At 52.0% G+C, this 23,222-nt stretch overlaps 1 protein-coding gene across 2 annotated transcripts; it reads left to right on the top strand.

The window, feature by feature from the left end:
* The first annotated feature begins 282 nt into the window (after positions 1-282).
* On the top strand, positions 283-23,222 carry PYY (peptide YY). 2 transcript variants are annotated; one of them, XM_042916195.1, is made up of 7 exons: positions 283-415; positions 17,154-17,257; positions 21,156-21,162; positions 21,975-22,103; positions 22,447-22,634; positions 22,755-22,835; positions 23,010-23,222. In XM_042916195.1, the coding sequence occupies exons 2-7, from the start codon at positions 17,208-17,210 to the stop codon at positions 23,032-23,034; spliced, it is 480 nt and encodes a 159-aa protein (XP_042772129.1). In that variant the 5' UTR covers positions 283-415; positions 17,154-17,207; the 3' UTR covers positions 23,035-23,222. The 2 variants fall into 2 exon arrangements, with proteins under 2 accessions (XP_042772129.1, XP_042772128.1); XM_042916194.1 differs by having other exon boundaries at positions 283-463.

Here is a 23,222-nt window from a genome sequence, read left to right as displayed (position 1 = left end):
CATTATGTGTATTTTTCTGGTGTCTGTTATGTGTCTTTTGCTACATTAAAAAAAAAAAAAAAAACCTAGGGAAGGAGAAAATATAACAGATATTCAGTAAAAAAAACTTAATTCTACTCTGTAAAGTCTGTGTGCTGGGCATGGAGATTATAAAATCAATACGATGTCCAGGTGCCCACGGACCACGAGGATCGAAATAGAAACCAACACTCACAACACAGTTTCATCTGTGCTTTGATAGAACATGGAGCAGCCGGGGGCGGAGGGGGTGCCGGGGAACATTCAGGGGCAACAGCCAATCCACACTGGGTAAGGTGAAGGGTAGGGGCGAGGTGAGGGAAAGTTCCCTGCCGGCTGGATCTAGGACGGGTGAGAAGTGAGCTTGGCAAAGAGAAGCGGTTCGTGCGTAATTTCAGTTACGTGTTTATGACACACACATGTGTTTAACGCTTCTGTGGGCAAGGTTGGTGACCTTTCTCCGTGATTTCGTCCCGTGCTTTCTTTATACTCACAAAGATCTCTTCCCTCGAGAGGTCTGGTTGTTCTTTCTTCCCGATTTTCTATGGTTCAGTTTACTTTTACGTGTAACTCTTGAGCCTGCCTGGAAATTACTTCAGTAATGGGCAGGGGGTGGGGGGATGGGGGACCCCAGTGGGAGGGTGGAGAGACAGAAAGGGGATGTTGGGTGGCTGCAGGGAATACTGTCTTCATTCTGCTGTCCTCTTTCCTGACATGGTGGCTCAGGCTCCCATAGTGAGGACCGTCTCTCTTCCCTCTGGTTGTTTGAGGTGATAGGTGGGGTGGGTATGTAGCCGAAGCCCTGGGTGATTGGAGGTGATAATCCACAGGTTGGCCCTGAAGTACAAAGGATGTAGGGAAGACGGCTGGAGGACTTCTGATGTAGGGATTGAACAGGATGGGCTGGAAGTGAATGTGGCATCTCTCTCTCTGCCCATCCCTGCTACTCAAGTTATCACTCCATCTCAGCTCCCACTTTTCCCCCCTCCCTATAAATACAGTTGACCCCTGGGACATGTGGGTGGCTCAGTTGCTTCCGGGTCTGACTCTTGGTTTCAGCTCAGGTCAGGATCTCATGGTTTGTGAGTTGGAGCCCCGAGTCGGGATCTGTGCTGACAACGTGAAGCCTGCTGGGGATTCTCTCCCTCCCTCTCTCTCTCTGCTCATCCCCCACTTGCACTGTCTCTGTCTCTCTCAAAATAAACTTAAAAAAATGTTTTAAAAAGTCACTTAAAAAAAATACAGTTGACTCTGGAACGACGCGGGTGTTAGGGACGTCAACCCCCTGCACAGTCAAAAATCTATGTATGATTTTTGACTCCCCCAAAACTTTACTAATAGCCCACTGTTGACCGGAAGCCTTATGGATAACATAAACAGTCGATTACACATATTTTGTGTGTTATAATTACACTATATTGTGTTCTTACAATAAAGCAAGCTGGAGAAAAGAAAATGTTATTGGGACGCCAGAGTGGCTCAGTTGGTTAAACGTCTGAGACCTGATTCTGCCTCAGGTTATGATCTCACTGTTCATGGGATCGAGCCCCTCAAGAGGCTCTGCACGGACAGCGCAGAGCCTGCTTGGGATTCTCTCTCTCCTCTCTCTGCCCTTCCCTCACTCATTCTCTTTCTCCCTCTCTCTCTCTCTTTCAAAATAAAGCAACTTTAAAAAATGAAAAAAAAATTATTAAAAAAAGAAAACCATAAAGATGTAAATACATAAAGAAGAAAAATTATTAAAAAAAGAAAATCATAAAGAAGAAATGTAAAATACATTTACGATGCTGTACTGTATTTATTGAAAAGGCCCGCAAGTAAGTGGATCGTATAGTTCAAACCCATGTCGTTCAAGAGTCAAGAGTAGTTTTATTTACCTGCTTGTTCCCTTGTTTTGGGCTTCGTTCTGGCTGGACCATAAGTTCCTAGAAGGCACGCATCTTGTCTGCCTTGTTCCCTGTCGTGTTCCCGGTGCCTGGGGCAGGGACTGGCACAGAATAGGTGCTCCTGGAATGTGGGGTGAATGAATAAGAGGAAAGAATGATCTCTCTGTGCTGCCCCCCGCGGGTGTGGGTGTGCAGAAAACCAGGAGGAGCTGCCATTCTGAGCTGTCTGCTCCAATGCCTCTGGGCAGATTGCTGGATGAGGGACTGAGGATCTGGACCCCCCCCCCCCGCCCCCAGTCTGGGGCAGACCCCTTGTGGTCTGGTTTTAGGGCCTGCATTCCATGGGGGGGGGGGCAGGGAGGCTGAAGGCCGGGAAGGAGCCTCCCGCCCCCAGATGCCCTCTGTAGCTGAAGCTGGGACTAGGTCGGAGATGGGGCAGAGGCTGAGCCGCTGTCTGGGTCCAAAGGGACAGGGCTGGGGGAGGCAGGGCTGAATCACGGAGGCGGCTGTTCCTGATGAAGTTTCCTGTCTCAGGGGCTCAGAGACATTCATTACAGCCAGGAGGAGAAGTAATTAAGCCACAGAGCAGCAGGGGTTGCAGGGAGGGAGGCCTGATTTCCTGGGGTGGCTCCTGGTGTAATTAATAAGGGTGGAGGCGGGGAGAGCTCTGCACGGTCTGGGCATATTGGTAATAGAGACGTGGCTTCAGAACCACAGTCACCTACATCTGTGCTGACCCCCACAGGCGTGGACACAGAGGCTCGAGGAATGGGCGGGCGTCTGGCTCCATGAGGACGGCCTGAGACAGAGGAAAGAGCTTGGGCCTGGGGCCACACTGGCCTGAGCTTCCGCCCTGGTATCCGTTTACCTGCTGTGGGACCTGGGGCGAGTTGCTTAACCTCTCTGAGCTTCAGTTTCCTTATCAGTAACAGGGAGCTGACAACGCAGACCTTGTGGGATGGCTTAGCAGTGTGCCTAGCTTGCAGCAGACACGCGGAGCTGGGATTCGAAAGCCAGTTTGTGGTGGCTGGGCACGACAGTGCATCCACCTGCGAGCGGGGCACGGGATGGAGGGGTAGGGGCGCGCAGGCTCCCTTGACAGTGGCACACGGTTCCGAGTGCTGGGGCAGGCGTAACAGCCGTGGGTCGGGTTCATGGCCACCTCCTCTGTGTTTCTGCTCCATTTTCTGTGCTCCTTACAATGACCTTGCAAGGGTATTATTCTTATTCCCATTTACAGGTGAGAAAACTGAGGCTCAGAGAGGCAAAATCAGTGGGCTATAGAATTGAGATTCCACTTTAGGCCCGTCTGGGGCCACAGTCCTCAAATGACTCTTCCCTTTGGACTGCAAGAAACCCGGGGAGAACCACGGGAGCAATGGGGGCACCTAGCCTCCTCCTCAGACACCCCAAATGCCATCCCTCTGGGACAGACACTTGGGCATATGTCTTCAGGAGAAAAAGACCTGGGCGCTCACCTCCCTTTATGGGCCAAGGGCCCACCGTGTTGCCCAATCCTGGCCAATCTTGAGTCTCTGCTCCTCCCAGGCACTGAGCCTGGCTCAGGCACTTTCCTTGCTGAGACCACAGCCCTTCTGGGCTCTGGTCCTTCCTCTGGTCTCATTCCTGGCTAGAGGCTGCAGGGGGGAGGGGGAGGGTGCTGGCCTTTGGGACTAGGGTAGGAAGGTGTCAGTGGAAGACATTAAGTTATAGTCCTGGGGCCGACAAGATGGAGGGAGAGGGGACAGGGAGCTGGGGGACAGGACGAATTCCCGCCATGCAGAAGGCAGGCAGGAAAGAAGGGGATGGCAGCAGGTGGGGTTCAGGTGAGACACCTGTGGGCCAGGGTAGAAGTCCCTGCGGAGGGGGGGGGGCGGGGAGGTGACCAGCCTGGGGCAGCTTTCAGGAAGTCTGGGGCCCTGGGAGGAGGAAGTGGGGTCTCCTCCCCCAGAGCAAACTTCAAAAGTACGGCACCCTGGCCCGGGCTAGGGTGCCGAGAAAACAAAGAGAACAATGTTTGATGGATTATACATTTTTTGTGTTCTTATTTCTTTTGTTTTTAATTTTCTCAGTTACAACTTTTCTGATTATAAAAGTAATACCCATTGCAAACTATAAAAATTCCGTAAAAATATGAAGAAAAAATCACCTGTAGTTCCATCCCAAGAGACAACTATCCTTGACATTTTTATGTATAGAATATCTCTGAGAGATTTCCTTCCATGTATAGGTATATATATATATATATATATATATATATATATATATATACACACACACACCCACCCACATATATGTGTATATATACATATATGTATATATACACGTATATGTGTGTATATATGTATATACACGCGTATATGTGTATGTGTATATGTGTATACACATATATGCGTATATATACACATATATGTGTATACACATATACGTGTACACATATACGTGTATATATACACATATGTATATATGTATATATATGTATGTGTGTGTATATATATACATATATATATGTATATATATATGAGAAAGAGAGAGGGGGGGACTTGGAGCCTTTTTGTATGTACTATTTTTTTTTATTTTTAAAAAAATTGATTTAAATAATCTCTACACACAGCATGGGGCTGGAACTCACAACCCCCAAGATCAAGAGTCGGATGCTCTTCTGACTGAGCCAGCCACGCACCCCTATACAATTTTTTAAGGTTTTTATTTTGAGAGAGAGACAGAGAGAGAGAGAGTGTGTGTATGTGTAAGTGGGGTAGAGGGAGAGAAGGAGACAGGAAGAGAATCCCAAGCAGTCTCCATGTTCAGCTTGGAGCCGGCCAGGGGCTCGATCCCATGACCCTGGGATCATGACCTGAACCAAAAGCAAGAGTCGGATGTTCAACTGCCTGAGCCACCCAGGTGCCGCTACAATTTTTTTTTGTACTCAGCTTTCTTCACCTGTAAGCATATGTCCTAAATATTTCCATGTCGTTCAACAGTTTTCAAAACTGTGATTTTTAACGGCTCCATTAACATAGTACGTCTTTCATATGTGTCATAGTTTACCCATTATTGGACACTTGGGAATTTTGTGTTTCCCTTTTTGTGTGTGTTTTGTTAATTACCACTGTGCTGAGTATCCTTGTACTTAACCTCTGGATATATCTACTGTTACCTTCACAGAAATGGAAACCTGGATAAAAGGTAGACACCCATTACCCTAAGCCAGCGTTCTGAAAATTCTCCTGCAGGTCTCATCTCCAGTGTTTGCAGAGGGGCTGGTCATAGCCTGGGCAGCACTGGGTATTATCATTGAAAAAAAATCTTTGCCCCCAATTTTTTAATAGGAAAAAAAGTATCTCTTTCTTTTAATATGTATTCCTTTGATTAATAGTGAAATAGGATCAATATTTTTCACATTTTTTGGTGACTTGATTATTGCCCTTGCTCACTTTTTTTGAAGTTTATTTATTTATTTTGAGAGAGAGAGAAAGCGTGCAAGCACCTGAGCAGAGGATGGGCAGAGAGAGAGAGAGAGAGAGAGAGAGAGAGAGAATCCCAAGCAGGCTCTGCACTGTCAGCCCAGAGCCCGATGCGGGTCTCCATCCCTCAAACCATCAGATCATAACCTGAACGGAAACCCAGAGTCAGACACTCAACTGACTGAGCCACCCAGGTGCCCCACCTTTGCTCGCTTTTTAAAACGGGGGTCTCGGTCATTTTGTTATTGATTTGTAGGTACTCTTCATATATTCCAGATCTTAATTAATGCTTCTTTAGTTTTATATGTTGTAAATACATTCTCTTAATTTCAAAGCCTGTCTTTTCACTTCGTTTTTTTATTAGATTGAAAAGTGTTCCATATTAACGTAGTCCCACATGCACAGTTTTTAAAATATTTATTTTATTTGTTTTGTGTTTAGGAGGGCTTTTTCCTTTTTCATTATGAAAGTCATATAAGCACTTTCGTACAAGTTTGGAAGAGTAACAAAGTCATGCCCAGAACCACCGCCTCATGCAACCAGACTGGATTTAATTAAGAGCAAAATCGAGATTTAACGATCTGGCCAGGTCGCCGGTCTAGACTTAGGCGATCAATTTCAGTGACCTCAGCGCCCTGACTGTGTGCCTGACATCCAGATGCCAGCTGCCTCCCCCGATGTGCCTCCGTCGTCTTCCTCGGTGAACTCGGTTAACCGCGGAGGCTGGACTAACTCGCTGGTCTCTTAGGAGGAGGAGGCCAGGGTAGGCTCTGGGTTCAGACGGTGCCAGGTTCAAATCCATATGCTAAGGTTTCGAACCTAAGTAAGTTTCCACCTCTGCAAAATGGGAATAATAACAGTACCTACTTCCCTGAATTGTTGGGAAAATGAAATCAGATGCTTGTAATGCTTCTCAGGCAGCCCTGCGGCCCAGTTAAGCCTCGATCAAATTACATACCTCCTCCTACTACTGTAATTCCTGACGAGTCTCCTGCTCCCACCCATTGGGAATCCAGGTCAAGACATGGGTCCCTGGCTGTGTCGTCGCTGCCACAAGGGGAAGGTGGCTCAGGGCAGACAGGGCTGGTAGCCAAGGCCCTGGGAGAGGAGGGACGAGGGCTGATGGGTGGGAGCAGGGCAGCAGCGACGCAGGGCGCTGGGGAGGCTCCAGCCTCCCCGGGTTGGGGCACTCCTGTGACCCCATCATCTTTCCGGATCCGAGGGCGGATCGGAGGCGGCGGGGTGCCGGGAAGTGGGGGGTGCCCTCTGCTCCCTCCGGTCCTTATCAGCGCTGGCCGGATGAGCGCGGCGGGGCGAGGGGTTCCGGCACGGCGCGCTGATGTTGTTGCGGGAGATAATGTGTTTGCGGGAGATAAGCGCTGCGCGGCAGCTTTCCGGCTCTGTACACAGACGCCACTTAGCTGTGCAAACACCTGCCGCTCGCCTCGGGCTGGCAGCCAGCGCAGGACCCCCGGGAGGGTGGGGCGTGCGTGCGACCGTCAAGGAGGTCAGCCAGCGGCCGGCAGGGTGTGGGGTGAGGGGTGGGAAGGGTGTGGAGTGGGTGGACCGGCACGCGGGTGTCCCTCTGCAGCATCTAGGTCCCCGAGGGCTAGAACTGGGTGCGTGCTTGCATGGGAGGGTGGGCAGTGGGTGCAGATGGGCATCTGAAGGACTCTTCCCCTGATGTATGAACACCCCGCACCCCTCGCGGAGTAACAACCCTCACACCCAGCAGTGTCGCCTCCAGCCAGGCCCCTGGGATTAATCCACCCCTCGCTATCAGGTCTCACCTTCGTCTCCTTGGGGGCCAGGCACCCAGACCTGGGGTCCCAAAAGCCAGTCCTGGCAGGGCTGGGTCTGTGCTACACTGATCAGCCTCCAGAGCTGGGGGCTAAGTTGGGGAGGGGCCTCCCTGGGAGAGCCCCTGGAAGGTGACCACGCCCTCTCTGCCTCCTTCATCCAGGGCTGTAGCTCTGCCCCTAAACCCTCCTTGGCTCCCTGTTTTCCACTCCCAGCTGCTTTCAGGACCTCAGCACGATGCTGGAAGCCACACTCGGTGCCACCACCATTCTTCTCCTTCTTAGTTCACCCTGTGCCCAAGGTTGTCTGAGGGACAAACCGTCTTATCTAGGACAAAATGAGCAGCTGCCCCCAGACGAGGGAAGCCTACTGAACAGACTGGTCCTAGGTGTTGAGCCCAGACGCCCAGTTGAGCACAGAATCTAGCTTGGCCCAGCCTCAGGCATACACCTTACTGACATCTCATTAGCTTGAAAGACTGTCCACATGTCTCTGCCACATGCCCAAATCTGTTTTGTTCCCTTAGTACTCCTGCTTTGGCCAGAACCTTGGCTAAACCTTCTGTTTTTGCCCGACTCCTGCCTGAGAGCAAAGCCACCAAGTACTAGCATACAGGTTGTGCACTGCACAAGAGCATCGGATCTCGGGGCACCGTTCACACTGTAGACATAGAGTAGTGTATACGAGCATGTGGTGATCTCCTTATCAAGTCCTTGATCAGGCCCAGCTGGTTAAGATTGGGTGACGTCAGGGAAGGCAAGTCACTTTACCTCTTTGTGTCCCATATCTTTGTCTATGAAATGGAGACTCATTCATGTCTTTGTCCAACACACATTTACTGAGGCTCTTCCCAGCCTGGCACTGGGCTAGACGCCACGATGGAGAGAAGTAAATCAAGGGCACTGTAGGCGAGGTGCCCACAATCCAGGCGTCAGATGGGCAAACACCTCTGCCCTTTCAATGCAGGGTGTTGAGGGCTATGCTTTTGCGGGGGGGGACCCAGCCACAGAGCAGGAGTGGGGGTGACCTCGGGGAGGGTGGGGGGGCTTTAAATATTGATGGGAGCCGTGGTTGCTCTTCCCCAGAAAGATGTCCCTTCATACGAAATTTGGGCCGGTCTGTGGTGCCTGTGGCTGGGACAGGTAGGCCTAGAACGGGCTTCAGGCCAGGGTCCTCCCGGCTGGGGACAGCAGCCCCTGCGTCTCATAAGGTGCAAGGGGGTGTCAAGGAGAGGCCCCCGGAACCCTAGTTTCCGTGCAGCTGGCCTGGGCCTCGGTCTCCCCAAGAGGCGCCAGGAGAGCGGATGGTGAGTTGTTTTCTGTTTTCCCCTGACTCTGCTGTCTCCTCCCCGCTCCCCTCATGGATGACACAGACTGAGTCACACTAATGGCTTTCCACGGAGCCCTCAGAACTAATGAAGCTGCTAACAAGTGATTGAGCAAATGAGTCGACAGCACTTTACCACTCCACCGAGGGCCACGGAGCAGGCCACGGGCTGCACAGGGGACGTGGAATGGAGTAGGGGTGAAGCCTGTCACTGGGCTGGGCGAGGGAGGTAAGGGGGAGACAGGGAGATGCCAGAGGTTCTGGTGAGGGAGGAGAGGACAGTGTGTGGAAAGGGAATTGGCGAGAGCTCTGGAGAGGGAGGGGGAGACGCAGGGGGCAGAGATGTAGAGAGAGGAGTGGAGGGGGTATTGGGTGTCAGGGGCTGGGGTGAGGGTCCCCCTCTCTGCTGGGCACTGGGGAGGGGTGCAGAGATAGGAAGCCCAGGCCTTGGCCTTGAGACCACAGTTTGGATGGGGAGGGAGACAGGTGTATCCAATTTTTTTATGTATCAAAAGAAGCCTGTGACACGGGCTTTGTTATTGCCTTTTTGCAGCGAGGTTCAGAGAGGTCAAGCAACTTTCCCAAAGTCACCCAGCTGAGATGCAAGCGAGATTCAAACCCAGACCGGTCTGACCCCAGAATCCATGCCTTTTCCACCACCCTTGGTGTGCAAGTGTGTGGAGGGGAAGACATGATCAGAAACCACTAAGAACAGATTACTCTGGGTTGATCTGATTTGCCTCATTAATGGAATTACTTGGACGGAGGTGGGGGAGGTGCTATAGACTCCTTGTGTCTGGACTTCAGCAAGGCGCTTGGCCAAAATCTCTCCTGACATCCCGTGGACACGAGGGTGATGTATGGGTGAAATGGCCCAATGGCTGAAAGACTTGCTAATTAGATGTGGGGCCGTTTCTAAAGACAGTTGATGGCACAGCAGAGGCTGTCGGTGGGAGAGAGTGACTTTGAACCATGGGACTCTGTCCTTGGTCCTGTTCTCCCTCACAGTTGTTGTTTTTTTGTTTTTTTTCCTTTTCACCTCCCTTGTATTTATTTTTCACTATCCAGGCAATATATGTCTATTGTAGAAAATTACAAACTATGGATAAGCAAAAAGAAAGAAAAAGCATCCTGGATCTCACTAAGAACATTCCCTGAACAGTCTTTTCAACTTGCCGTAACTTTGAAATTTTTTTGTTTTATTTTTGTTTTTTGTTCTTTAAAAAAAAAATTTTTTTTTTAATGTTTATTTATCCCCGAGACAATGCGAGAGACAGAGTGCAAGCAGGGGAGGGGCAGACGGAGGGAGACATAGAATTCGAAGCGGGCTCCAGGCTCCGAGCTGTCAGCCCAGGGCCCGACTCGGGGCCCGAACTCACAAACCGTGAGATCGTGACCTGAGCCGAAGTCGGACGCCCAACCCGACTGAGCCACTCAAGCGCCCCACTTTGAAGTTTTTTGGTAATGAAATGTTGAGGATAAAAAAAAAAAAAATCCTAATAAGGGGCCCCCAGCTGGCTCAGTTGGACGAACATGTGACTTTGGATCTCGGGGTTGTGCATTCAAGCCCCACATTGGGTGCAGAGCTTTCTGAAAAATAAAATCTTAAAAAAAAAAATCCCTCCACAAAACATAACTCTCTGTTCACATTTAGGGTGTATCCTGCCAATCTCTTTATTGCAAATAATAGCCATAAAGCGTAGCATTTTATTGGGCATTTACAACGAGCTGGCAACGGTGCCGAACATCTTACAGACACCATATTAAATCATTATAACACTTTATGGCTAGTTTTACGATCTACTTTTCACAGATGACAAAGCCGAGGCTCAGAGATGAGGTAGCTTGGCCACGGAGGCTAGGAGCGGAAGGAGCACAGTCTGAACCAGGATTTGCCTGGCTCTGGAGCTGAACTCTGAGCTTCTAGAAGACCCCACACTCTCTAAATGCACCTGGACCCTCTCCCCACAGTCTGTGCCTTCTCACTTCACCTCCTCCTGGGAGCTGTTTGCACCTGATGATCATAAATCTTCATGCCGCTTGTTTTCTGCTTGCACAAAATCATCTGGGGACACCACCTAGGGGTGACCTCACGAAGGCACAGACCCCAGTGAAGCGGGATAATCTCCTGGTCTTTAAGTCGCCCCCAGCTGGCATTTCTCCTGTGTTCCTTATACGGGCAGGTGCCTCAGCTTCGAAAAGACAGGAGTTTATTTGAATGCTTTTTGAAAGCTTACTATTTACCACACACTGTGTTGAGCTCTTTAGAGATAGTAACTTTAAGAAAGTGGTTAAAAAATTAACGTACGGTAAAATTGACTTAAAAAAATTTTTTTAAACATTTATTTATTTTTGAGAGACAGCTAGAGACAGAGCATGAGCGGGGAAGGGGCAGAGAGAGAGGGAGGCACAGAATCCGAAGCAGGCTCCAGGCTCCGAGCTGTCAGCACAGAGCTTGATGCGGGGCTTGAACTCATGAACCAGGAGATCATGACCTGAGCCGAGATTGAGTTGGACGCTTAACCGACTGAGCCACCCAGGCACCCCTTAAAAATTTTTTTTTGATGTTTATTTATTTTTGGGAGAGAGAGAGAAAGTGAGCAGGGGAGGGCAGAGAGAGAGACAGAGACAGAGACAGAGACAGAGAATCCGAAGCAGGCTCCAGGCTCCAAGCTGTCAGCACAGAGCCTGACGCAGGGCTCGAACTCATGAACCATGAAATCATGACCTGACCCGAAATCGGAGGCTTAACTGATTGATCCACCCAGGAGCCCCTGATCTGTTCTTTTTCACCATAGTTTTGAGAATGTCCTATAACTGGAATTACACGGTTATGTGACCTTTTGAGACAGCCTGTGCACTCAGCCTAATGCCATTGGCATTAATCGAATTTATCCTGCATCTCAAGAATTCATTCCTCTTAATTGCTAAGTAGTAAATATCCCAATATACGAAGGTAACGTGACTTGTTCATTCAGTCACCCGTTGAAGGACATCCGGATTGTTTCCAGCTTAGGGCAATTATGAATAGAGCTGCTGTAAACATTCGTGTACAGGTTTCTGTGTGGACACGTGTATTCTCTAGGATAAATGCCTTGCAGCGCGATTTCTGGGTCATACAGGGTCTAAACGTTCTAAAGTTTAACTTTAGGAGAAAATGCCTGTGTCTTTAGACATCTGTCTGAAGAGTTTCCTTCAGCAACTCTTTGAGCGTAGATATGCCGGCCGCAAATTCTCTTAGCTCTTTTTTTCACTGAAAATTTCTTTTTTATAAAGATTTTATTTTATTTTATAATTAAAATTTTTTTAACGTTTATTTTTGAGAGAGAGAGAGAGACACAGAGTGCAAGCGGGGGGTGGGGGGGCAGAGAGAGAGGGAGACACAGAATCCGAAGCAGGCTCCAGGCTCCGAGCTGTCAGCACAGAGCCCGACGCGGGGCTTGAACCCACGGACTGCGAGATCTTGACCTGAGCCGAAGTCGGAAGCTCAACCTACTGAGCCACCCAGGCGCCCCTTAAAGATTTTATTTTTTTTTTTCGTTTTTTTTTTTTTTTTTTTTTTTTAATTTTTATTTTTGGGACAGAGAGAGACAGAGCATGAACGGGGGAGGGGCAGAGAGAGAGGGAGACACAGAATCGGAAACAGGCTCCAGGCTCCGAGCCATCAGCCCAGAGCCTGACGCGGGGCTGGAACTCACGGACCGCGAGATCGTGACCTGGCTGAAGTCGGACGCTTAACCGACCGCGCCACCCAGGCGCCCCTTGATTTTATTTTTAAGTAACCTCCGCACCCAACGTGGGGCTCGAACTCACAACCCCAAGATCAAGAGTTGCAGGCTCTGCTACGGAGCCAGCCAGGCGCCCCTCGCTGAGGTTTTCCTAACCTCACTTTCATTATGGAAGATATTTTCACTGGATATGGAATTCTGGGTTGACAGCTTCTCTCAGCACTGGAAGAATGTTATTCCACTTCCTTCTGGTCTCACAGTTTCTGGTGAAACATACGAGGTCGTTTGCATAGTTGTTTCCTGATGAACAACTTTTTTTCCTTGGCTGCTTCCAAGAGTTTTTTGGCTTTGGCTGTCAGGGGTATGAGTATGCTCTTAATTTGTCCTGTTTGGGTTTGCTGAGGTTCTTGGATCTGTAAATTTAGGTCTTTTGCCAAATCTGGGAAGTGAAGTTTTCAGCCATTATTTCTTCAAACTTTTTTTTTTTTTTTTTTTTTTTTGGTAGCACAATTTCTCCCTGCCTTCTGGAAGAACCGTAGGTTTACTGCTCAGGGCCCGACCCATGGAGTACAGCTGAGGGGGTGAGCTCAGCTCGTGAACAACTTGGCCAGGTTGCTCGGCCCTGTGTGTGATTTCTTTCGTGCTTCTCACTTCCCGGGACTTCCCTTCTTCATTCTCCAGGGAGAAAACGGGAGGGGGGGGGGGGCTTGAGTCACCCTCTCTGCTGCACACTTCCTGGGACTGTGCCCGGGGTTCAGGCTCACCCCTATCCCCTTGGGACCGTAGCTCTTTGATCAGAGGGAGAAGTTTTCCTCCCTCAGAGGTTAAGGTGTCAGGGGGGCTCACTGTCACCACTGCCACTGCCATGGAACTGTCGCGAGGGGTGGGGGTGGGGGCTGGGGCAGGAGAGAGGCAGAAGAGAAAACCAGGGGCTGCACTACTCTGAGTGTTAGACCCCCCCTTTCGCCCCTCGAGGCAGAACCAGAGCGTTTCTGCGGCGATCTCTCTCGTCACCGCAGTGCACGTTCTGGATTCCCGGCTGTCTCGTGTCCAGGCTTCCTCAGTTTGGCTTAACTGACTGAGCCACCCAGGCGTCCCCGGGAAATTCAAGATTAAGACACTGGTAGGTGCAGGGTCTGATGAGAACCCCCTCCTGGTTCATGAAGACTGTTCTTGTTATGTTACTCATGTGGCGGAAGGGCTGAGGGACCTCTCTGGTGTCTCCTTCATGAGTCCTCATAACCTAATCCCCCACAAAAGGCCCCACCTCCTAAGAGCATCACCTTGGGGGTTAGGACTTCAACATACGAATATTTGCTTCTCTTTTTTAAAAAATGTCATTTATTTATTTTTAAGTTTCTTTATTTCTGAGAACGAGAGAGAGAGAGAGAGAGATACAGCATGCGAGCAGGGGAGGGGCGGAGAGAGAGGGAGACACCGAATCCGAAGCAGGCTCCAGGCTCCGAGCTGTCAGCACAGAGCCCGCCGCGGTGCTCGAACTCACGGGCCGCGAGATCATGACCTCGCCCAGGCGCCCGTCCCCATAGGAATCTTGAAGAGTCACAGACATTCAGCCCGTTGCAAGTAGGCAGACGATAAACATAATAAATAAGCTATTCTATAGTGTGATAGAAAGTGGTAAGTGCTGTGGAAAACAATCGGGCAGGTGAGGAGGATGGGGGGCTGCGGGGAGGGTTGGGTGTATATTTATTGGCACAGAAGGAGGTCTGCGACGTATTGTTGAACGACAAACGTAGGCCAAAACCCAGTATATCCGGCATGTCGCCCTTTATACCGACGGATAAAATGTGTTCTACAAGCATTAAGGGGGGGGGGGGGGGCGTCCCCTCAGCTGTGATTTCAACTGGCTTCTTCGTATTCCAGGGGAATATCACAGAATAAAGTTAAACCCTTTATGAAGAAGTCCTCTGTGGCTCCCCCCCCCCCCCCCCCCCCCCCCCGGTTCCGAGACCTGCTGCTCATTCTTCGATTCGCACGGCTCTGTCTCCAGACTTCCGAAGAGTCATTCAAGCCATTTGTGGTTTCCGGGGCCGCTGCCTGAAGCGATGGGGATCCCTGGAGATTTGGGGGTTAAGTCAGGGGCCAGCTACCGATTTGACCTCTCTGAGCTTCGACTCCATCTTCCCCCCGAATGGGGCTAATTATGTCTGCAGTGGAGACTGAGCTCATGTATGGCAGCACTTGAGAAATGTTGATTCATTATTTATTTATTTGTTTTCAATGTTTATTTATTTATGTGAGAGACAGAGAGAGAGCAGGTTGGGGGCGGGCAGAGAGAGAGAGAGAGAGAGAGAGAATCCGAAGCAGGCTCCAGGCTCCAAGCTGTCAGCTCAGAGCCCGATGCAGGGCTCGAACCCGTGAACCACGGGATCATGACCTGCGCCGAAGTCGGATGCTTAACCGACTGAGCCCCCCGGGGGCCCCTGAATCATTGTTTTTGCTCTCTAGGTGACAAGGAGTTTTAGATGACTGGGAGACAACCAAATGGATACGTCTGGGACAGAGGGTCATATGGGTCAGGCACTCAGCACAGGAGCAGGTGACAAAGATTTGGGGATTCTTAGCACAGGGGGCTGTGGCATAATAAGAAATATATATTTGGTCTTCGTCCCGAGCTCCTGAGACAGAGCTCCTAAGTCTCTTGGCATTTCCCGGGTGAAAGGAGTATCTTTTGTTTTAATGAGGTGCCTCTTGGTGAGTGGGCCTCTAGATAGCTTCGGGTGGGGGCCGGTCGACAGAGACACCAAGCCTTGCCGGGAAGCCTGGAACTTCCGGCCCCACCCCCATCCCCAAAGAGGGCAGTGGCTCCTGCACTCAGGACCCTTTCACACCTTCCCCTACGTCCCTCTTTGTCTGGCTGCTCATTTGTATCCTTTAGAACATCCTTTATAATAAACCAGGAAATGTCAATCAAGTGGGTTCCTGAGTTCTTTGAGATGTTCTAGCAAATTGTCAAACCTGAGGAGGGGGCCGTGGGGGTCCCAGATTTATAATCAGAAGTCCAGGAGGCTCAGGGCGCCTGAGTGGCTCAGGTCATGATCTCACAGTTCGTGAGTTCGAACCCCGCATCGGGCTCTGGACTGAGCGCTCAGACTGGAGCCCGCTTCAGATTCTATGTCTCCCTCCATCTGCCCCTCCGCTGCTTGCACTCTGTCGCTCGCATTGTCTCAGAAATAAATAAACATTACCAAAAAAAAAAAAAAAAAATGCAGTCTAGGAGGCTCAGGACTTTCGGTGGCGTCTGAAGTAGGGGGCAGTTCTGTGAGACTGGACCCGTCAGCTGTGGGAGCCCTGCCAACCTGACGTAGTTCGCATCAGAATTGAGTCAACTTGTCCAGCACCCACCTGGTGTCAGGAGAATCAGAGCATTGGCTGTGGAGGTTGGAGAACACCACAGAGGGGGGTTAAAACCGGGGGGTGAGGGGGAAAGATGATATCCTCATGGTGAGGACCTCATATCCTGGCCTCCTTCCTGGTGAAGAATGACCACGTGACCAAATTCTGGCCACTGGCGTAGAAGCCGAAGTAACATGTGCAGCTTCCTCGCTTAATTAATTATGAGAGAGAGAGAGAGAGAGAGAGAGTGAGAGAGCGCAGGGGTAGAAGGGCAGAGGGAGAGAGAGAATCCCAAGAAGGCTCCATGCTCTCTGTGCGGAACCCCATGCTAGGCTCGATCCCATGACCCTGGGATCATGACCTGAGCTGAATTCAAGAGTCGGGCCCTCAACCAACTGAGCCACCCAGGTGCCCCCACCATTGTCTTTTTAAAAGGAAAATCCTCGTTCTCTACTTCCTCTTCTCATTCCCATGAGCTGGAGTGTGGATGGGGGGGGGGGGGGATGCGGGGAATGAGCATTCTCCCAGCATACAGATGAATGCAACAATCTTGGGGTAACAAGACAAACGGTGCCTGGGCTCCTTGTGGGTCAGAGCCAGGACCAGAGCCCTACCTCTGGACCATCCACCAGCTCAGACCCTTTTATGAGAGGGAAATAAACCTCCATGGTATTTAAGCTCCCATTATTTGGTCTCTGTTCAGACAGCTGCACCAATATTTTAACTTAATATTCCCACTCGTTCACTGATGCAACAGCCATTTCCTGGGTGGCACCACGTGAGACATCCAGAGTCACAGATACAAAGTCTCAAACGGCCTGGGTTAGAATTGCTTCTTCTCCGAATCACGTCACTTTCAGGACCCGAGTTTCTGTACCAGCAGCACGGGCCTCCTGTGACTGTAGGTCCCCGAGACGTTCCGGACTCAGGCCGGGGGCTCATCCCCAGGAACAGGAGCATTTATGCGGTGGGAGGGGGGGGTGTGCACAGGCCTTCTGGGCAGGGGCCGGAGCCTAATTCAACATTTCAGCAATTCTCCGTTCAGCCTTTTCAAAGCCCCCAACTTAGTTTTCAAGGAAGTGACTCTTTCAAGTGAGCATCACATTTCATTAGTTTGTGTAATATTTAATTGAATCACACGGTAATAGGATTATGTGATTATAGGATTACAGTGACAAGGATACCTGGCTGAAAGAGGCTCGAGATCCAGCTGAGTCTTGGTAAACAAACAACTCAACCCCGGGGTGGGGGCAACTGAAGTACCTGCTTTTTGAGACCACGGGGTCGGCAAACTGTGGTTCTGCGGGTCTGTGTCGGTTACGTCCTGAGTACAAATGGTCTCACGATGGATGCTTTTACATTTTAGACGGTTGAAAAAAACAATCGAAGAATAGTTCATGACGTGAAAATGACGTGAAATTCAATCTTTAATATCCACAAATAAAGTGTCATTGGAGCACAGCCACGCCCGCTCGTTTCTTTTGCATAGTTTTATGGCTGCTTTTGTGCTACAGTAGCCAAGTTGAACCGCTGAACAGAGACTAAAATATTTACTGTTTGATCCTTTACAGAGAGACTTTGCTGATACCTGTTCCAGAGAGAAGCCTGGATCTTGGGAATCCATCATGCCACAGGCATCTGTCGCTGCGTTTTATAGAAGGACCAACAAGTCTGGGTAAGGGAAGGTCTCCTAGGAGCACTCCTGTCGTAAGAAGTGAAAATCCTTTCTTTCTTGCCATTACTACCTCCCCAACCCACCCCCTAGATATAACCAGAATCCAAAGTGTGACAGCTTCACGCCTTGACTCTGGCCAAGAGCCAGAGTGTTTTTAAGCAACAGGACATTTACACTCGTGACAAAATGAACAAGCTTGCATTTCGATAAGCACCATCATGGTAGCCAATATTTTCCTGGGCTACGGCTAGTAATCAAGGTAACACGGAGAGTTTCACATGGACTAATAAATGAGGAGCCTTAAAAATCAGAGAGCAGACAGGTCCACTGCCTAGCTACTGTTGGCACCCATTGATTTTCTGCTGTCTCCTCCAGGGGACTTTCTTGGCTAGATGAAAGGTTGTCAGCACTGTCCGGACATAACGGCAGGTTATGGGGAATGTACACCTATGGGGAGTGTATGTGTGTGTGTGTGTGTGTGTGTGCACATCCGTGACACCATCGAGTCTTAGCTGGATTATTGCAGCAGGTTCTTGACTGGCTTCCCTGTTTTCTCTCCTCCTCCCCCCTCCCCCTCCTCCTCCCTCCCCCTCCTTCTTTTCCTTCTTCTTCTTCTTTAAAATGTTTTAATGTTTGTTTGTTTGTTTTTTTTTTTTTGAGAGACAGAGTGCGAGTGGGGGAGGGACAGAGAGAGAGGGAGACACAGAATCCGAAGCAGGCTCCAGGCTCTGAGCTGTCAGCACAGAGCCTGACGTGGGCTTGAACTCCCAATCCGTGAGATCATGACCTAAGCTGAAGTTATTTATTTTGAGAGAGAGAGCAAGCAGAGGAGGGACAGAGAGAGAGAGGGGAAGAGAGAATTCCAAGCAGGTTCTGCACTGTCGGCGCAGAGCCCAGTGTGGGGCTCAAATTCACGAACCTCGAGATCATGACCTGAGCCCAAACCAAGACTCAGACGCTTAACCAACTGAGCCACCCAGGAGCCCCAGGGCCTTCCTGCTTCTGATCTTGCCCTCCTTCAGTCTATTCTCAACACAGCAGCCAGGATGCTTCCTTCAAAACCCAAGTCAGGGGGTGCCTGGCTGGCTCAGTGGGTGGAGTGTGCGACTCTTGGTCTCAGGGTTGTGGGTCGGAGCCCCCCATTGGGTGCAGAGATTACTTAAAAGGTAAAATAAAATCTTAAAAAAAAAAAAAAAAAGCACCTAAGTCGCACCATGTCACTCCTTGGACTGAAGCTCTCATGTCATTCTGAGCAAAAGCCAGAGTCCTCATAGCAGGCAACAAGGCCCTACATAATCCAGTCCCCTTCTGCGTCCCTGATCTCTCCTTCTAACAGCCCCACTGCTCACTGCCCTCCAGCCACATGGGCCTCCTTGCCCTCCTCAAACTGCCAAGAACACTCCTACCTCAGGGCCTTTGCACTTGCTCTTTCCCCCACCTGGAACATTCTTCCCAAGGTAGAAAGAAGGTAGGCATTCCTTCAAATGCCATCTTATAGGTGAGGCCTTCCCTAACCCCCCAACATAAAGTAAGCCCTGTACACCCCAGGACTCTTTATCCCCCTTACCCTGACTTTTTCCTATAACACCTCTCATAAACAGACATGCTCCACGCTTTCTTGTTTATTTACTGATTTTGTATTTCCCGCCTCTAGAATGTAAGTTCCATTAGGGCAAGGATTTTGCCTTTTGGTTCACTGCTCTGTCCTCTCTGCTCGTCACGGTGCCTGCCACTGAGGAGGGGCTTAATAAGGGCTTGTTGAATGAGGATTGACTCTCTCTTACTGCATGGCAACTTGCTGTCCCTAGGACCTTGGGCCTGAGGTCTTGCTGAGGGTGGAAGGCAGTGGTCTAGCACTGCCCAGTACGTGGTATATCACAGAGAGCCTTTGTGTGGGGGAAAGTGGGGGACAGTGGGTGCGTGGTGCGATGGGGTACAGAATGCTAAGCCTCTGGGGATGCATGGCACGGGTCATCTTATCTTGATGAGTGACCCTTGAGCCCACTGGGTAAGGGGACCGCTCAGCTGGGGTCCAAGTTCCTGGCCTCTCTGATCCCTGGAGTGGCCTTGCTAGGTATTCTGGGAACGGGGATCAAGGCAACCCCAGTGATTCTGACCCCGCCACCCTTTGAGGACAGGTTGGAGGCAGATGCTGGCCGCAAGTCTACAATAACCATTATTTTGTAGTTTCTCCTTTTATGAATATCAGTCCCCCCACCTCCCAGACATGTCTAATAGCAACTGAGTCATGGGTCAATGATGGTGGCGGGTGTGTGGGTGGGGGGGTAACTGAGCCTATTGATCGAGGGCTGAGACATCCTCCCCACTAATGAACAAGTTAATAAACTCTTCAATGAGGACGTGGTGATTAATGAACCAATCGGCTTGCCCTGTAATTGGGAAGTGGAATCAGAGGGCGGGGCGAGACGGAGGGAGGTTTGTGTGGTGTGGGAGGCTGGCTCCCGGTCCGCCCTGAGGGACCTTCTCAGGTCCCTCTCTCTTTCACTCTAAACGTAAAGAGGGAAGTGACTTCTTTAGGGGTGGTACCCTGAATCCGGGCCTTCCCCGGTGCCTTCTGGCTCCTCTGTTTCTCCTCTGCTCCCACCTATTCTCAGACTCCATATTCCTGAAGGCATGAGAAGGTTCCAGGAAGGCCACCCGTTCCCTTTGGGCATTTCACAATCCCTATCATCTCTCTCTGCCTGGGATCAGTACACTAGAAACCCCCTGTCACCACCCCAGCTGGTGCCGCTGTGTCCCCAACCCCCATACTCTCAGATATCCTTGTCCCCTTTAGCCCGTAGGGTCTTGTCCAGGCTCTGACCCCTGGGTTACAGCTGCCGTAACCAGCCCCCCTGGCTGTCCTTTCCATCCCAAGGGTGAGCACCTGCCTCTTTCTTTCCATGGTCATCTGGAAGAGTGTTCTTTTATTTTTGCCGTCCGCTCCCCCAACTGGACCCAGGCTTATCCCTCTGTTTTCCTCCCTGTCCCTGTGTCCTGGGAACTCTCCAGACTGGGGCTCTACGTGGATCGTGGAGTGCCTCCTCCCTTGGTTTGGGGCTCCCCAGTGATACTGCTGCTCCCCTCCCCTCGGACTGGGGATCCCCAAGGGTATGGCTATGACTCTCCTCTGAGACTGGGGTTCCTGGAGAACAGGGCCAAGACCTGCCCTTGGGGTGAATGATTTTTCTCCTCCCTCTGAGTATAGGGTCTATGCCCCCTTCCGCCTCCACACTCAGCGTGCTGCCCTGGCCTTTCTTAGGGTGTGCGGGGGCCCATGGGGCCTGACTAGTTGATAAGGAGCCATTTCCGGAGAGTGCAGGTGACTGAACCTGTAAAAAGATGATTGAGGGAGCCTTAGACTCTCCACCTTGAGAGAGCTCTAAAAATAACACCCACGGCCATCTGTCCTAGAGGGCGGAGGGGCTGGCCCACAACCAAGATGGCCCCTCCTGCCCTCAGGGGCCGATGGGACAGAGGGAAGCACTGGGGGCTCTGGCCAGATGGGGGAGGGGAGACCTGGAGAGGGCTTTATGGAGAGACTCCCCAACAACCCCCTTTTTCCAATGGGGGCAGGTAGGTCCGATGCGGCTGGCCTCTCCGAAAGGGGAGCAGGCCCCCAAATTAGCCTCCCCTCCCCTTCCCCCATGCCCACCTTCTGAGCCCTGTGGTTGATTATTCCAGGTAGTGAGCCTTTCCACCCCTCGGCCGAGAGGGCCCTGCCCCAGCCCTTTCCTCTTGTTTGCATCCCGGGTTCCCTCCTCTCTCAGAGCTTCAGTTTCCTCATCTGTAAAAGGGGGATAAACTCAGCTCATTGTGTCGTCGCACTGAAATCCTGTTCTGCCCAGTGCACAGTAGGTGCCTGATAAACAGTGGGCCCTTCCTCTTTCTTTCAAAGGCCCTGGGTGAGGATCTTGGCCTCAGACCCGGGTGGAGACGGCAACGGGCTGGGGAGAGTGGCACGTGCATGGGCATCACTCAACCTGAGAAGACAGCAGAGCCTGGATGACAGCTGGATGGGGAAGGGGTGAACTGCTTTGGAGGGATCTCTGTGCCAGGCCTGCTCGGGCTGGGGGCGGGGGGTCTGTGTGTGTCAGGCTGGATGTGCAGGTGGCAGACTCAGCTGCTTCTGGAGGGGGACTGGCCTCTGCCTCCTCTCAGCTCTTCCCAACTGTTTCACAGAGAAGTGTCCAGAGAGGCCTCTCCTCCAGGATCATAAAGGTCAAGAGTCATGGTCATGGCTCCTACCCCACCTCCAGTAGAAAGAGTCTTTCCCCACAGATCCTGCCACTCCTCAGCCCCTCTCCAAGGTATTGCTGAGCGAGGTTGCCTTTTCCACGGAATGGTCACAGGTCACACTGGCTGGAGGTCAAGGGTCCGGTCTGTGTCCCTTATTCCCACCCACGGGCAGGCTAGGGAAGATATAATCTCATCCCTGCCCTTAGGGGCTGCCCCAGGAGTCTAGATACAAACGCTTCACCTCCTCAGGAGGCTCACCTGCTGTTGGGGGGCTGTGGGGTGAAGATGGGGCTCAGGCTCTGTCCAGAGTCTGAGTTTGAGCCTGGTGGCTGCCCCCTCATCTCCTACAAGGTGGAGACATCACGCACTGTCTGGGTGGAAGCTCAGCGGTCTGGCAGGGGTGGAGGCAAGGAGGAGGAAGGGCCCTCCCCACGCCTCGAGCTCCCCCCCCCTCCTCGGACTCCCCCTCCCTTCCCAGGCCGGGGATATAAGCCCCGCAGGGAAAGCGCTGAGCAGAGGAGGAGGCCACAGCCCGACCTGCAGCAGTCCAGCCCTTGGGACTCCTCTCGCCTTCCACCTGCTCATCTCCGCTTCCAGAACTGTCGCCGTGAGTGGCCCAGGACCAGGAATGGTCTGTTGCCGGGGAACCCGGGCTATTTTGTGGGGAAACTGAGGCTGGGATGGTGGAAACTGGGGCTGAGTGGCCAGCATAGCCCTTTATCTCTAGCACGGGCGGGGGTTGGGGAGGCCGGCAGGGCTTATGCCTCTCTGACAGGGAAACTGAGGCACAGATGGGGCAGTGCAGCAGAACACACGGCGAGCCAGCAGCTGAGCCTCGGTCCGTTGGCGGTCCTGCGCAGGCCGGGAAACGTGGGCCCCGACGGCAGGCCGCCTCCCGCCGTCGGGTGTCGAGGCGGGGGATGGCCCACGACCCACTGCCCCCTCTCCAGATGGTGACCGTGCGCCGGCCGTGGCCCGCCGTGGCCACAGTGCTGCTGGCCCTGCTCGCCTGCCTGGGGGCGCTGGTCCACGCCTACCCCGCCAAACCCGAGGCTCCCGGCGAAGACGCGTCGCCGGAGGAGCTGAGCCGCTACTACGCGTCGCTGCGCCACTACCTCAACCTGGTCACTCGGCAGCGGTGAGCGCGTGCGCCGGCCTCGGAGCCGGGTCCCTGGGGCTCCCGCCCCCGCCTCCGCCTCCCCCTCCGCCCGGGGGCGTGCCCGCGCCTGACCCCGCCCCCTCCGACCCCCGCCCCCAGGTACGGGAAACGAGACAGCCCGGAAGCGGTCCTCTCGAAACTGCTCTTCCCCGACGGCGAGGACCGCCAGGTCAAGTCACGGTAAAAGCCCTCCTCCTCCCCGCCCCCCCCCGCCCCGGCCACCCGTCTTGTCCCCTAGTGCTCGGTCTGGGATGGGCGGCCCCACGGAGCCCCCACCCTGGCCCCACCACCTGGCGTTCTCACGCCTGGATCCGAGGCCGGCTCTGGGCGATTCCTTTCCTTTCCGTCCTACAGGCCAGAAGGCGCGTACATGTGGTGACGACCCCAAGGCCTCCTGGGAGACACGCCGACTGCACCGACCTCGTTTGCATGTGTGCTCCTGACCCCGGAACCTGGGTTCCTCTCGCTGCCTACTGTGCCTGGGAGGGGGTGGGGGTGCTGGATGGGGTCTTCATCCCATTTCTCCGTGCCCCCGGCCCCTGGGCTGGAGAGCTGTGTGTGGTCTTT

Source organism: Panthera leo, chromosome E1 (genome assembly GCF_018350215.1).
Source record: "Panthera leo isolate Ple1 chromosome E1, P.leo_Ple1_pat1.1, whole genome shotgun sequence".
In the NCBI taxonomy this organism is placed as follows: domain Eukaryota; kingdom Metazoa; phylum Chordata; class Mammalia; order Carnivora; family Felidae; genus Panthera; species Panthera leo.
This window is presented reverse-complemented; position numbering and strand designations above follow the sequence as displayed.

Coding starts and splice junctions, on each gene's coding strand:
- PYY (XM_042916195.1), top strand. CDS start 17,208: ATGCCACAGGCATCTGTCGCTGCGTTTTATAGAAGGACCAACAAGTCT. Junction 22,104..22,446: donor CCGCTTCCAGAACTGTCGCC/GTGAGTGGCCCA, acceptor CCCCCTCTCCAG/ATGGTGACCGTGCGCCGGCC. Junction 22,635..22,754: donor AACCTGGTCACTCGGCAGCG/GTGAGCGCGTGC, acceptor CCCCGCCCCCAG/GTACGGGAAACGAGACAGCC.